Below are 14,503 nucleotides of genomic sequence, written 5' to 3'. Positions count from 1 at the left end.
TACTTACTGTTGCCAATCACAGCTCTTTCAGTTTTGACCCAGTGGGTCAAAGCAATTTGCCTTTGTTCACAAACAGCTCATATCATTCATCCGTCGAGCTGCCTTGTCTTTTACAGCCTAACGTGTCTCGCTGCCATCACACATAAGGTTGTTAATAAAGGATGTGACTGCAGGGGGAAATGTTCTATGATGCTGTTAGCCTTTCATTCCCACCGTTGATCACATCTGACCAGGTAGTACTCTCTATTTGGTTTGTGAGGTTTGCTCAAATAAATTGAAGTTTTAGTGTTTTTAGAGTTTGAAGGGTTAAAGAAAAATCTATCTAAAAATCTTGTATTGCTTAGATAACAGGAGAAGCTATGAAATCAGGCTAAAGGAAGGCAGGGGTGAGAATAACTGTGAGGGCAAGTAATAAACTTGTATTCCACGATAAAAATGTGTGTTTTCGACTAATCCAACAACACAGCAACTCCAGTAGAAACAATGTAAAACCTCTAAGCTTCATTACTTACAACTAGAGCAATATCAATATACATAATTATTGCATTTTAAATATTTAATTACAGGTCAGTTAAAAAATACTTCCCCACTGATCGGTAAATAAGATACAGTGATGCAGAAAGTATGAAAAAGAAAAGTTGCAGGTTACGAACTCTCTCTAACCCTTCTAAACTAACTGCAGCATGACGTCTGTGTGATCACCACAGATGCCCTCTGATGGGACAGAGACAGGTGGCTGTGAATAATCATCAGGCATAAAGTGACACCTTCCAATATGGCTGGTACAGGGAGATGAGGAAGGGAGGTAGGAGGAGGCTGACTGCAGGAAGCATTGACACTTTAGGCTATCACACCTTGATGTATTGGGTGACAGTGTTGGTAGCTAAATCAACAGACTGAGAGTGGCGGCAGTCTACAAATAGCCCCAGAAAAACAAACAAAAGATGAGTCAAGATTCTGATTTTATTTATTTATTTTTCTGCCACAAAATCGTCACCAGATGGAGCTGTAACCCCGGAGGTCTGGCATAAATTTAACATGTGCTGCATCAAATTAACACACTTTAAGCATCATTTTGCATTTTTTGAGTCTCTCTGTAAATAGGCATCGATTCGATCAAATATGGAAGTTATATAAATCTGTCAGTTCGTGAAATATGGTTTTATAGAGTACTGTACACAGTACTGCAGAGAGAGCTCCAGGTTTTCCTGCTTTGCTTTTTCATTTATTTTGAGTCCAGTCCTTTTACCTGGCTGTTTTTTTCTTGTTTGTTTGTTAAGCCACCTAACAGTGATCTGTGCATCATTTGAATATAAAGATCACCTAAATCAAGGGATTAACCAATCTTGTGTCTAAACATAACAAAATATTTAGAAAAGAACCGATTTGAAATTGTATTTTTAGTCACCTTGTTACTAGTAGCCTGTACAAAATACTTTGAAAAACAATCCATAGCAGATGAACACTAATTGAAAGTCATGTTCTTGATAAATAAGAAAAAAATCCAGCAAGAACATGACACGGGGCCTGATGATCCATACATTGCTTAATGAAGCCTCATAACGAATGGTTGCAGTGGAAGGATGGCTGTCAAGAAGTTCATCTTAAGGAAGGCAATGAGAGAGAAAAGGCAAATTACACAAGAACAGAGCCCAAAATCAGCAGCAGGTCAAGGTTGTCAACATGCAAAGAGTGTGACTGGCAAAAGCCCAAACACACTGCCAGTTTACTAAATGCAAACCTGGAAAGAAAAACATCCAATAGAACATTTCCAGTCATGGATCGGCCTCCCCAGAGTCTGGACCTCAATACTGATGCAGTGTGGAATCATTATAGAAGAGAATGGACTCAAAGGCTGGAGGACTTTTCCCGAAGACGTCTTCAAGAAATGACAAGGAAACTTGCCTACAAGACCGATCGAGCTGTGTTAAAGAATAGATGTTAGCTGTTAAAGATGTCCATACTAAACATTGACTTTCAGTCTCATTAGAATAAAAAAAAGTCTGTTTTTGCCTTATAGACTGTGTTTCCATGTATGTTTACACATACACTGAGCCTATTTCCCAGTTTTTGCTAATAAAACAGAAAGAAATGAGGGGTGCCTCAAGACCTTTCCAGGGTACTGTAAGCCCTGGACCAATGGTAAAAGATGATCATGTTCCAAATAACATGTATATGAACAATGTTAGCAGATTTGTTTCTAACTCTAATCCCGTGTTAGCCCTGCTGTGTTAACCCTGGTGAACTGTCCAGGGTGTAGGCTGCCTCTCGCCCAGCTAGCTGGGAAAGGCTCCAGCCTCCCTAGTGACGCTTAATTGAATAATACAATAATATATTGCTTACATAGGAAACACAGGTCATAATGAACAAAACAAGTGGCTTATTAGTACTTATATAAATTATGTTAGTAGATTGTTTTTCAGTGAATGATGCAAAAGTATGTGTGGGTTGATTATAGAGATCCGGAATATGTTGTTAAATTTGTTATGACCCCTCCCACCCCTTCTTACTATGCTAAACATGGGTGTCTCAGCCAAGGTACAACTAAGGGAAGAAACTTTCTTATATAGTAGAAGATTTCCACAAGATTTTTCTTCCTCACATTCATCTGCAATTAGTCCAGTAGTGTAGTTGGGCAGTGCTATGGGGTGGCTGGAGGACAGACTCACAACTTTAATTTCAGTTTGTCTCAATTTTGTTTGATTGATGTCAAAATGGGAAACTGCATCTTGTTTGTTGCATAGATAGCTAGAATGCTACTTCTGCCCTCTGTTGGTGGTTTTGTGAATCGCTGATGAAAAGTCACATGGCACACACAAACGTTAATGAAATGTTTTTTTTATTCACCTCCTCCTTCTCGTGTGCTATTGACAAAAGATGCACCCATTACACATCATCATCAGACACTGTTGGATATCATTTATCTTGCAGACTTGTCAGAAACGATGAGAAACATTGACATCATCATTAGGCCAAACAGTTTTTTTCCTCTGTATTGGAGGTGGATACAGCATAACGTTTAGTATAAATAATAGTAGTGCAATTATACTCCATCTTAACTGAGGAGATATTTTGATAGTCTCAGCTAGTGTCTCGTTGATGCTAAACTTTGTATTGCATACAGAATTTAGGCAAGTGAAACGCAATAGGAAATGATAATTGTAAAAAATTGTGCTTTGGAAAACCAAAGAAGTATAATTGACTTTTGTATAAATTTCTTGCAATAAAAATTAAGCAACAGGAGAAGCTGAGTAGGTTTTATCGAAAGAAGGTACTGTGCTCTCTGTGTTTCATCAAGTAGAAGTTATGTATCTCAAACCTGGCCCTTCAGAAATGAATCAGGGTGTTAGTGGAAGCAACCTTAATAGTGGTCCTATATAAGCTGTGCACCATTCTTTAAAAAAAGAAAGAAAGAGGATATTACATATAAACACATGCTTTCTGAGGCGCTGATTATAGAATTGTGTACTGGTTAAAACCTGTCAGCTTTTTCTGTTATTGTGCAATCTGCTAATAATAATAGTATCTGCATATTTAATATACAGTATTTACATTTAAGCCTTTATAATGCATATGTAAGTGGTTACATAGGTCGCGCAGATTTAGTCTGAAGAGTGAACGGCTCATGTGACGCTGATCTGAAAAAGCCCTTCTGATGAAACAGGAATACAATATATCATGCACATATATTCGATTATTTATATGTATGATATGTTAGCAGAATTCTGTTGCTTTAAATGACACAAGCAGTTGCATTAATGCGATTATTGAAGTGCTTACTGAGACGCATTCATTTTTGTGAGCAATGCAAGACATGAAATGGATGCAGAAAAGAGAACACTGGTGGTTGTATACGCACATGAAATCTGACATGTTTTTGATTAAAGTCTATGCATATATATAATGTATATCCTGCTATGTGGGCAGAGAATAAGTAATAATGGTTATAAGACCTGGTACTAATGTAAATACATCACCAGAGGTCACCCTCATGTCCAGTGATAATAAAATACTTTCCCAGGCTTGTTAGGAAGTAAACCTTTACAATCAGTTCATGTGCTCAGAGATCTTGTTCCTGTAGAGGAGATGAAGTCTTCTCAGTGGTGTAGTGTAGTGAGTGTCCACAGCTTCTTATTCCCAGAGCAACTTAATGCTGACGCTATATTGACAGAGAGTAACAGCAAAATATTGGACGTAAATAAATAAATGACCATGTTCCTGGCTGCGTAGCTTACGGTGATGCGCTTATTGTAATTTAGAGCTACAATCACCAAGCACCACGTTCAGAAGACACACTGAGGTAATATGTAATTGTTAATTGTCTACAGATGTTGTTGGAAATCATTAATCTTTCTCATTTCTAATATTTCCATTATTATCGTTATTATTATTATCATTATTATCATTATTGTTATTATTATTATTATCATTATTATTATTATTATTATTATTATTATTATTATTATTGGCTCATTGGTTCCAAAGTTTTACTTTCAAACCATCTTAATGAACATTTTGAAGTTAGTCCTAAGTCAGGAGCAGTTGTGGAATAGCTCATGTTAAACATGGGTTATCTGTGATCAATTATTTCTGGGAGGATAAAACAATTTTACAAACTATTTTTTCTTTGGGGTAGGAAAATCATGTAAATACAGTCAAACTTTGTAAAGTGTAAGCATTTAGGATATTTAGATGTGATAACAGACCTTTTCGGGTTTTGCCTCCAATCATCTGCAAACCACAGTTATTATAAGTAATCCTTCCTAAGCCAGTGGACCAGCGTTTATACATTCATAGCTGTGACAAAGATGCATATAGACCGTCTGTGCATGTCTGTGCTTGTTATACATGTGTTCAGCATCACTGTTGTGTACAGATATGCAATCAGTGACACTGAGAGTGAGCTTACGAATTATAAACAGTAGTAACAACAGTTACAGTAAAAAGGTCAATAGAAAGAATAACATAAAACAGGAGCTGCAAGTAAGGGAAAGTAAGAGTCCTCTAACATAAGTGACAACATGATGCCTCTGACATTGCATTTGTGCTGTAGAGAAAACATTTGGTTAAACATTTGGAATGACAACTCATCGAGAGCTGCAGAGATGGAAGACATACAAAGCTGATTTTCTGTCACCCTCTTTAAGTGGCGTGTATCAGACACAAACCCCCTGGAACCCTGTGTTGGGAGGGTGTATAGGTTTTACACTGGTAGCTTTGCTATGCTACAGGACTGTAGGCTAACTTCCTCTGAACTTTACAGGTGTGTGATGTAGCTACAGTGAGAGGCGAATCTGCCTGTGTGAGCAAACGTAGGCTGGCGCACCTTTGTCAGGTGGGAGACGTGACTTCAAATGTAAAAGCGGGGAGTGAGGTACAGGTTTAAGGTCACGGTGAGAGAAAAATATGAGAAAGGGGGCAGATAGTGAGTTGTAACTGCACTGCTACACTGTTTTTCTGAAATACCAGTGCACGTGGAGCTGTAGAAATTGGCCCTGAGTTGTCGCGTGGTAGTGGGAGCAGGGAGCTTTTGCCGAGGGGGCAGCAGTAAGGTGGAGGCTCCTTCTTCTGTTGCAGCATTGATCAAATCATTCTCCTCCTTCTTCTTGTTTTCCTCTTTTTTGTGTCTTCTCTCCTTCCAGCTCACCAGCCTCCTGCTCCTTCTCTCTCACCATACTCTGCTTTTCCTCTTTTCTTTGGCCCAGGTGTGGCTGGAGAAGGTGGTGGCCAGGTTTGGAGAGACGAGGACTGCTGCTGCCCCCTGGTGGTGCCCTGGTCCCTGTGCGCTACGACTGTCTGACCCCAGCTGACAGCACAAGCTGCTCCTGCAGAGGTCGAAGGGGCAAATTTCAAGAGACGGTAATGATAGCAGATCCAGAAAAGTAAGTTTCATCTCACCTACATCTGAAGTAGTGCTCATTCTATCAACTCTTGAGTCTCAGAAAACTAGAGTGGACACAGGAAGCAAAGGATATGTGATTAATAATGCATCCGAAAGTAGTAAATCAAGCACCACCTGAGGAGTTTCTTTTTCCTCTTACCTGTTGGCTGGAGTTAGCAGAAGGTGGAGTTATCACACTTTGGTCCAGTAAGGGATTCACTGGGGCAGAACAGGGGAGGTGCGTAGCACGCCAATAAATTTCCAGGTACTCTGCAAGGTGGTCACATGCATCTTCCAGCTGATTCTCATCCAGGATGACATCAAACATCTCCTGTTGATTCAGAAAATGATAAGAGAAAACTTATACAAAGTCCTTCAATGAAAACTTTTTAAACTTTTAAAATATCATTTAATTACATAACGTGACATACAGGTGGACACTGAGCGAGCTTGTCCCCCGCCATCATCTGGACATTGAGGTGTTTGCTTTGTGATTTCCCTCGAGATTTAATCAACCTCTGAAGAACCTGCCAGATGATTCAGACACACACACACAAAAAATGAACGAGCATGGTTTTAATTTAATATCATACAATTAATTTATCAGTTTTAACCGCATTAGACACACCCCTTACAGACAGAAATTGTTTAAATAACGCTCATGCGTACGTTCAGTAAGAAAGATCTGTAATCACTCATCTGCCTGCTTTCCTGTTTCCATGTCTACCTCTTTTCCGTGCTGTCCGTCTCAATATTGACATCTTTACTCGAGTCCAATCATCTTCTCACCTGCCTTATTTGAGCCAATCAGCCTCCACTCTGTGTGGTTTAAATCTACGCTCTCTTTCATTCTCCCTTTCAGACTCTCATTTGTGCAACCCACTTCCCCCCCATCTCCCACTCAGAGTCACTCAGTGCTCTAAATCCTATCACTGCTGGGATTCTGTTCTGCCATTATGAGTCATCAAAGTCTCAATTCCTCTTCAATTCTTCCAAATGATTTCTCCTCATTGATTTGCCTCTTTTGAGCTCCTTCAAACAAATGTTAATCTGTACGGGGAGTGTACTATTTTAAAACCTTCCGAGTTGAACTTTCTAATTCTGTTATCATTTATCCATCCAATCATTTATCCATCCATCTTCTTCCTCTCACCCTATTCAGGTTTACAGGGAGGCTGGAGCCTATCTTAGCTACTATTGGGCGAGAGACAGGGTACAGTTCACCAGCCTGTCACAGGGCCAACACAGAGAGAGAACCATTCACACATAGGAGTCATTTACAAAAACCAATTAACCTAACTCTTAATTGCATGGACTGCTTTGGACTGCTGGAGGATGCTGGAGTACCTGGAGAGAACCATCCAACCATGTACGTCATTTACCATCTAAAACAAGGCATTTTGTGTACGATCCCTCAGATGCTGGGAACCAGCAAATATTTAAATAATTAAATATTACCACAGAGGTTTAATTAACCACTGGTTTGCTCAGAATCCAGAATATGACCAGAAAGGCAGCTTTGAGGATTGTACTCTACTTTAGGTGATGAGACTTTGACGTAGACAATGATGGGAGCCAGAGAGGTTTTGAGGAGTTGTGCTGGGTGATTGATGGTGTCTGCGTCCAGGACGACCAGCTGAAGAGACTTGGCCAGCTCGAAGATCCTCTCTATTTCACTCTGGACCTCAGCTGTGAATGGCAGAGAGTTGCATAAGCCACTTTTAACAGAGCTGCATCACTTATTTAAGTTTTCCTGTCACTGAAGACAGAAGGGGCATCTATTTTTAGCATCCATCTGTCCATCTTTATTGAGCAAAAAAAGATCAAAGACAAGTTTTTAAAATTTTTTTTCTAAATCTCACCCAGACTTGAGCGTGTGTTGGATCTCTCCATTATGGCTTTCTTGTTCAGCACTGAGCGCTTTGCCAATGACAGATCAGCGGTCACCCGGGTAATAGTGATCCTAAACAAGAAGCATCTTATCACACCACATCCACAACTGTTCCATTTCAAAGGAGGAGACGAGCTCGTGCTCCTTCTCGCTTGCAACTAAAAATAAATCATCGTCATCGTGTGTGCTTTCGAGCACGAAACGTGCAATGCAGAAACACACAAGCAGCTCGGCAGTTCAGACATAGCGTTACTGTACGCTGCTCTGCATCTGCAGAGAGTGACACAGACAGCCGTTACCCACCTGCCATCAAATCGGTGCTTTAGGAAGTCAAACAAAGCTTTCTGCATCATGTCTGTTACCTAGGAAACAGAAACAAGGAAGATAAGTGAGGGACGTTGTGAGAGAGAAAGGGCTGTGAAATATGCATTCACTCATGCACACGTCTTGCTCTTTAGTATTTCTTGCATGTTTCACTGATTTTAGTGACACCTGACTTTAAGTGTCTGCACTAAATGAGGATTAATACAGCTGTCACACACTATAATGAAGCTGTAAACAGCTGGAAGGACAGTGATGGGATTTTTTAGCTTTAAGACCAATCAGTTATAGCTTTGTAAAGAGACAGAAGAGTCAGCACAGATAAAAATGAGCAGCATTACAGTCCTTCTTTTTTCAGTGTTAAATCACTTGGATGTCTGAGTGGCACAATGATGTTTGTGCACTGCCAGGATGAAGTGAAGCAGTCTATTTTCAAACAGTCCTGAAAAATGAATGGCCTTTGGAGTAGAGGATGAAGCTTCCACACTGAAACAGAGAGATGGGGAAAGAAGGCAAAGGAGTGGAAAGGAGGAGAGACAGTGCCGAAGAACCCTGATGAGTCGCCGAAAATAATTTGTACACAAGAGACGGAGCACAGAGAAAGAGAATGTGAGGGAATGAGAGAAAGAGGCAGCCTGGCATTCACCACTGGAGCATCCCCAAAGCACATTACCAGAGCAACGCATAAATATTTCAACACACACACACACACACACACACACACACACACACACACACACACACACACACACACAAAACAAACAGCTTGGCTCATAGCCTGCACCGCCACAGAGGAAAGAGCAAGGCAGGGAGAAAATGTTGAAGCACATGCCTCACATATTCATCCACCGAGTCATCGAAATTGATGCATTCTGACATTATTTCGTTTTGACTGCAGTGGGTTTTCGTATGTCTCATCTGTGATGTGTGCATGTGTGTGTGTGCGTGTGTGTGTGCGTGTCTGTTCAGTATGGGAGTATAACACATGGTGTGGCTAATGCAAAGGGGCATACATGCAGTTCTGTAGCTCTCAGATGGATCTAAGATGCCTCCTGTGTGCCCTTTAATTTCATCAGGGTGGGACTGCGGCTTAGTAAAAGTGTTCATGGGATAATGGAAGCCAAACACCCCATTTTTACTGGATCAGAAAATCCACACCTGATTAAACTCATGTTAGAAAGGGAATCCAGAAGAGAAAAAGAGCAGAAACTAGCTGGAAATAACTCAAACATCTAAATACGTTTAACATATAGTTACAGTAAATATTATTGCTTAATTTCCTGCTTAATTTCCTAATTTTTATTCTTTGTTAATAAAAGCAAAGTGAATGAAAGGCTTCACATATTGGCTAATTCCTAGTTAGATTACTGCAACATTAAGTAATGCCTCAGAATAGCTTATTTGTCTTTTTCTGGAAAAGCGATATGGTACATTGCAGCTCTGTGGGCTGCACTTAGGCACACTGGTACTTTCAGCTAACTGCTTGTGTCAGCATACTAATGTGCTCATAATAACAATGCGAGTTTACTAATTATACACATTTTACAGCAGAGGCTACTTTGGGACATCATAATGTTTGCAGCAAAAAAGTGAGATTTTGACCTGCCAATGACTCATCATGAGCAGCATGAATCTCAAATTTCATAAATGTTCACACTAGAGACAAAGTTAAAGGACGGCCAAACTATTGCTGAAATTTGTCGTTTTTGCTTTGCATCAATTTGTCAGATAGCTATTGCTATATTTTCTGACTGGACCAAAATGCAACTGTGATCAAATGTGTTGTCCATAATAAAAATACATAAAAAACTATCTCTAAAAATACATTTAATATTTAAATCAAATTAATTTACATGCATCAAAACACAAGATTAAACAGAACCAGGCCCAAATAACTGAAGAACAGTACTGATGGCTGACTCACCTCGTAGCCTTTCAACGAAGGACCCACCAGGACCACCGGCCGCATTGAAGGGACCACATCATATGGGGGAACATGTTCAGTCTGCACAGGCAACAAGCAGACAGTGTGGAAGTCATGAAAATTACGATATGTGGAAGTTACAGTAATACACGATCACAGAGATAGATTTTAAAGTTATAAAAATTTAATAAAAACATTTAAATTAAATAATCGGAGCAGAGTGATACACAGATGAATACCCCAACATACCTGTTTCTGCTTCTGTTTGGCTTTGAAAACAAACAGAATGAACATTGAGCAAAGAGGCGAAAAGCTAAGTGGGTTCTTGCAATTAGTGATGAGCAGGGGCGTGTCCAGTGTTTGTGAAAGTGGAGTGGAGGGGCTTATGATTCCACTTAGCAAAATTGCAAGTTACTAACTGGGCTAACAAGAGTAAAACATTTTTAAACTATACAGACTAAACAGAAATGAGTAACCCCACTCTGGAAATAAACTGAAAATAATAAAACTATTTAAAAAAAAAGAACAATAACAATCTGGGCTTTTTTTTTTTTTTGCATTCACTCGAGTTTTTCTTCACAATTGCACAGTTTTGTTAACTGTGTGTTATTCAGGAAGCTCTGATCCAAATTCAGCAGTGATCAAATAACTTTTGAACTTCAGTTTGATTTAAAGTAAAACTCTATAGTAAAAAGATTTTTGTAAACACGTGTTTTCCCTGAAGGTCACATTTTTGCCCAGAAATAGTCCCTGTACGCAAATCTGACTCAGTAGCAGCTTGAAGGCCTGACAGACAGACATGACAGCGGGACTCCTTCAGTCTCTCTCACCTGCAGATGGAGGGGTGGACCTCCAGCCTCCGGATGACGCGTTCCCTCCTTTCCTGTGGAGCAACATAATGCAAAGCTTCATTATGCGTGGATCCCCTAAGGAGGCAATTTAGAAAGAAGGACCTCCAAACCACAGCAACATATGAGCAGAAGTAATAAAATAACTTTTCAAAGAGTGTGCTGCAGAGGAAGCTGCTAAAATTAGGACAACAGCGTCAGAAAAACAGAGAGGTCTCTCAGAGCTGCGTAATCTCTGACCTAGCTGCTGCTTTCTGCTCTTGCTTTATCCTCATGGCCTCAAGTTTGACTGGACTGGGGATGAAAGTGATGTCTGCCCCTTCCTTCACCAGCCGACCAATCCACCAGTCATTGTTGTATTTCTGTGTAACAGTGAAAGACACCTCTCATGATGCAAGATGCGTTAACATTAATCAGAGTAAATATTTATTGTTACTTTATTTGTAAACCATGTACAAATGCAGAATTGTAATGGCTCTCACCTCTTTTATGTGCAGAAAGTCTTTGGTTTCAAAGTTAATTGCAGCACCTTGGACTGGACAATCTTCATCAAGGGCCCCACAGTAACTCACATTGGTTCTCACTGCAAATGCTACTGATTTAGCCTGTGGACGACAAAACCCCCCCAAAACAAATAAGATCTATGGCAATATATCGAATGACCTTTTCTTTAATATTCAGCAAAATTTGTATCTGAAGATTAGTTTTAGTTCTGTAGACCCTTACACACATAAAGACTAAAGTGGTCGACTGGAACGCAAGCTTTCAGCATGACTCAGGACTTTATTGCTGTACCTGTGGAGGTAGAGGTGATTTTAAAGCCAATAATTGACCTTTGACCTTGAGGCTCTCACCTTGGCTCTCTCCAGCTGCAGCTGAGCCTGGCGCTCGGCTTCACGCCGAGACGCCTCCTGGTCCTCCTCCAGGGACAGGTCGGAATCAGAGGGTCGACTAGTGTAGGAATCGGCTGAACCCTGAGTGAACGAGGAAAGGAAGGAAAGTCTTAAAGCAGGTGGAGAAGACATAAATCAGCCCAATAAGGTACCTGGAAGCAGCTGTTCAGAATTCCTCACGGCATAGAAAACACAGACTTAGCTCATATGTTGCGGATTCAGCTACAGATAGATCATCATCTACGCATTGACCTCCGTACTTCCCTTTTCTTTCCTTACTATTCACCTGTTTCTGCGCCTGGGTTTCTTCTTCTGCAGCTTTCCAAAGCATGTCACCCAGGGGAATATGAACACGAGTGCTGCAACACTAACAAGCAACACGACCTTGCTGTCTATTTATTCACTCAGACTGGCACACCATACATTGGCAAAAGTCCAATTTTCAACCAAGCATTTTGATAACACATGCTGCAATATCCAGACTTATATCCAATGTCTGGATATGATTTATAATGAAACAAAAACAACAACAACAACATAGGACTATTACCACTGGTACTGCTTTACAATTTAAAATCATACTGTCAGTACTGTATAAAGTCTTGAATACAACACAGCTTTTTCAACACAGAAATAGAAACCAGGAGAATAAACCAGCTGTACTCCACAGAACCATCCAAGGTATACGCTCAGAGGCAGGGGAACAATATGAGAACCACACCAGCAAACCTGGAGATGGAGCAATACTGGAAGAGCATATGGGAGAAGGACGCAACCCACAACGTCAATGCTCAGTAGCTATTGGATCTAAAGTGGCAGCACAAATGAACAGACTGCTAATGGATGAAACACACCCAGAATTGTTAACTGAAAGCCAGACAGTCCTGATCTCCAAGGACCCCCAGAAGGGAGCGGTCCCATCCAACTACCAGCCAATAAGCTGCCTTAGTACCACTTGAAAGCTCCTGTCAGGCATCATAGTGGCTAAGATGAACAGGCACGTGGGTCGATACATGAGCAGGGGCACAGAAATGAATTGGCAGGAATAACAGAGGAATGAAACGCAAGCTCTTGGTAGATAAAGCAGTCGCCCAAGACTGCAAGACCAGACTGACCAACCTGTGCAGTGCCCGGATTGATTACAAGAAAGCCTGTGACTCGAAGCCCCGCACATGGATCCTGGAATGCCTAGAATTGTACAAGATCAACAGGACCTGTAGAGCCTTCATCAGGAACTCAATGGGGATGTGCCAACAACACTAGATGCCAATTTCAAGCCCATAGCATAAGTCACCATCAAGTGTGGGACCTATTAAGGAGATGCTATGTCCCCACAGCTGTTCTGCATAGGCCTGAACCCCCTCAGTGAGATCATCAACAAAACTGGCTGCGGATACGACTATGGAACGGAGAAATCGTCAGCCACCTCCTGTACATGGATGACATCAAGCTGTATGACAAGAGTGAACGAGACATCGATTCACTGATCCACACTACCACGATATACAGCAATGACATCGGAATGTCGTTCAGGCTGGAGAAGTGTAGTCGGATGGTAACAAAGAGAGGGAAGGTAGTCAGAACTGAGGGGATCAAGCTACCAGAAGGAAATATTGCAGACACTGAGGACAGCTACAAGTATCTGGGCATCCCACAGGCATCCCACACGAAGAGGCTGCTAAGAAAGCTGCAACCACTAAGTATCTGCAGAGGGTCAGGCAAGTCCTGAGAATCAGCTGAACGGTAGAACAAAATATGGGTTATCAACACCTACGCCCTGCCTGTGATCAGGTACCCTGCTGCTGTTATAATAAGGAGGAAATAGAAGCCAGTGACATCAAGACGAGAAAGCTCCTTAACATGCATGGAGGGTTTTACCCCAAGTCCAGCACCCTGAGACTGTATGCTAAGCGGAACGAAGGAGGCCGGGGACTGGTGAGTGTCAGTACCACAGTTCAGGATAAGGCAGCAAACATCCACAAATACATCAGGAAGATGTGCTCAGTGAATATCTCAGGGAGCAGAAATGCACCAAAGAGGAGCACGAGGAGGAACCATCATAGAAGGACAGGCCCCTGCACGGTATGTACCACCAGCAGATAAAGGAAGTGACTGACATCCAGAAGTCCTGCCAGTGGCTGGACAAAGCTGGACTGAAAGATAGCACAGAAGCACTAATCATGGCAGAGATGGGCAGTAACACGTTACTTGTAACGCGTTACTGTAATCTGATTACTTTTTTCAAGTAACGAGTAAAGTAAGGGATTACTATTGCAAAATTGGTAATTAGATTACCGTTACTTTCCCGTAGGAACGCTGCGTTACTGCGTTACTAAAACCGTGATTTTTTTGCAAGAATGTCTCATGACAGTGACGTAAGCGATAGAGGTGGGAGTCACCATACATCCCACGATACAATATTATCACAATACTTAACGCACGATACGATAGTATTGCAATTTTATTTATTTATTTATTATTATTATTATTATTATTTATTTATGAAAACTATGCAGCCCATTCAGCAACAGAAGAATTTGAAAGTAAATTAAAACAAAATATAATTTTACATTAAATAAAAAAGTTTTAAACTTAATTAAAATAAAACATGTCTTAAATTAAAATAAGTAAACTGTCATGTTTATTGCTGCCAAAAAAAAGTTTAACACATTTGGACAGTGAAGGAATGTCAGGATTCTTGCTCAGAAAAAGGATCAACATGCTCTGAAGTCAGAGCACAAAAAC

At 40.7% G+C, this 14,503-nt stretch overlaps 1 protein-coding gene across 2 annotated transcripts in view; it reads right to left on the bottom strand.

Annotated features, from left to right (window-relative positions):
* Positions 1–4,442: 4,442 nt before the first annotated feature.
* cacnb3b (calcium channel, voltage-dependent, beta 3b) overlaps positions 4,443–14,503 on the bottom strand; it is a 14,159-nt gene continuing 4,098 nt past the window's right edge. Inside the window, exons 2-14 of one of the 2 annotated variants that reach the window (XM_005732632.1) lie at positions 11,720–11,839; positions 11,348–11,470; positions 11,106–11,227; positions 10,848–10,900; positions 10,267–10,286; positions 10,018–10,098; positions 8,076–8,134; positions 7,744–7,844; positions 7,419–7,570; positions 6,313–6,408; positions 6,042–6,212; positions 5,899–5,946; positions 4,443–5,825 (exon numbers count right to left, since the gene is read on the bottom strand). In XM_005732632.1, the coding sequence (XP_005732689.1) occupies positions 5,917–5,946; positions 6,042–6,212; positions 6,313–6,408; positions 7,419–7,570; positions 7,744–7,844; positions 8,076–8,134; positions 10,018–10,098; positions 10,267–10,286; positions 10,848–10,900; positions 11,106–11,227; positions 11,348–11,470; positions 11,720–11,839 (1,128 nt within the window). In that variant the 3' untranslated portion in view covers positions 4,443–5,825; positions 5,899–5,916. The remainder of the gene's footprint in view (positions 5,826–5,898; positions 5,947–6,041; positions 6,213–6,312; positions 6,409–7,418; positions 7,571–7,743; positions 7,845–8,075; positions 8,135–10,017; positions 10,099–10,266; positions 10,287–10,847; positions 10,901–11,105; positions 11,228–11,347; positions 11,471–11,719; positions 11,840–14,503) is intronic. The other variant, XM_005732633.1, reaches the window with a different exon arrangement.

The sequence above is a fragment of the Pundamilia nyererei genome, unplaced genomic scaffold, assembly GCF_000239375.1.
Source record: "Pundamilia nyererei isolate P.nyererei 1_Seehausen unplaced genomic scaffold, PunNye1.0 scaffold00047, whole genome shotgun sequence".
Lineage (NCBI taxonomy): Eukaryota > Metazoa > Chordata > Actinopteri > Cichliformes > Cichlidae > Pundamilia > Pundamilia nyererei.
Note: the sequence above shows the minus strand (reverse complement) of the source record. Positions and strands in the feature narration are given on the sequence as shown.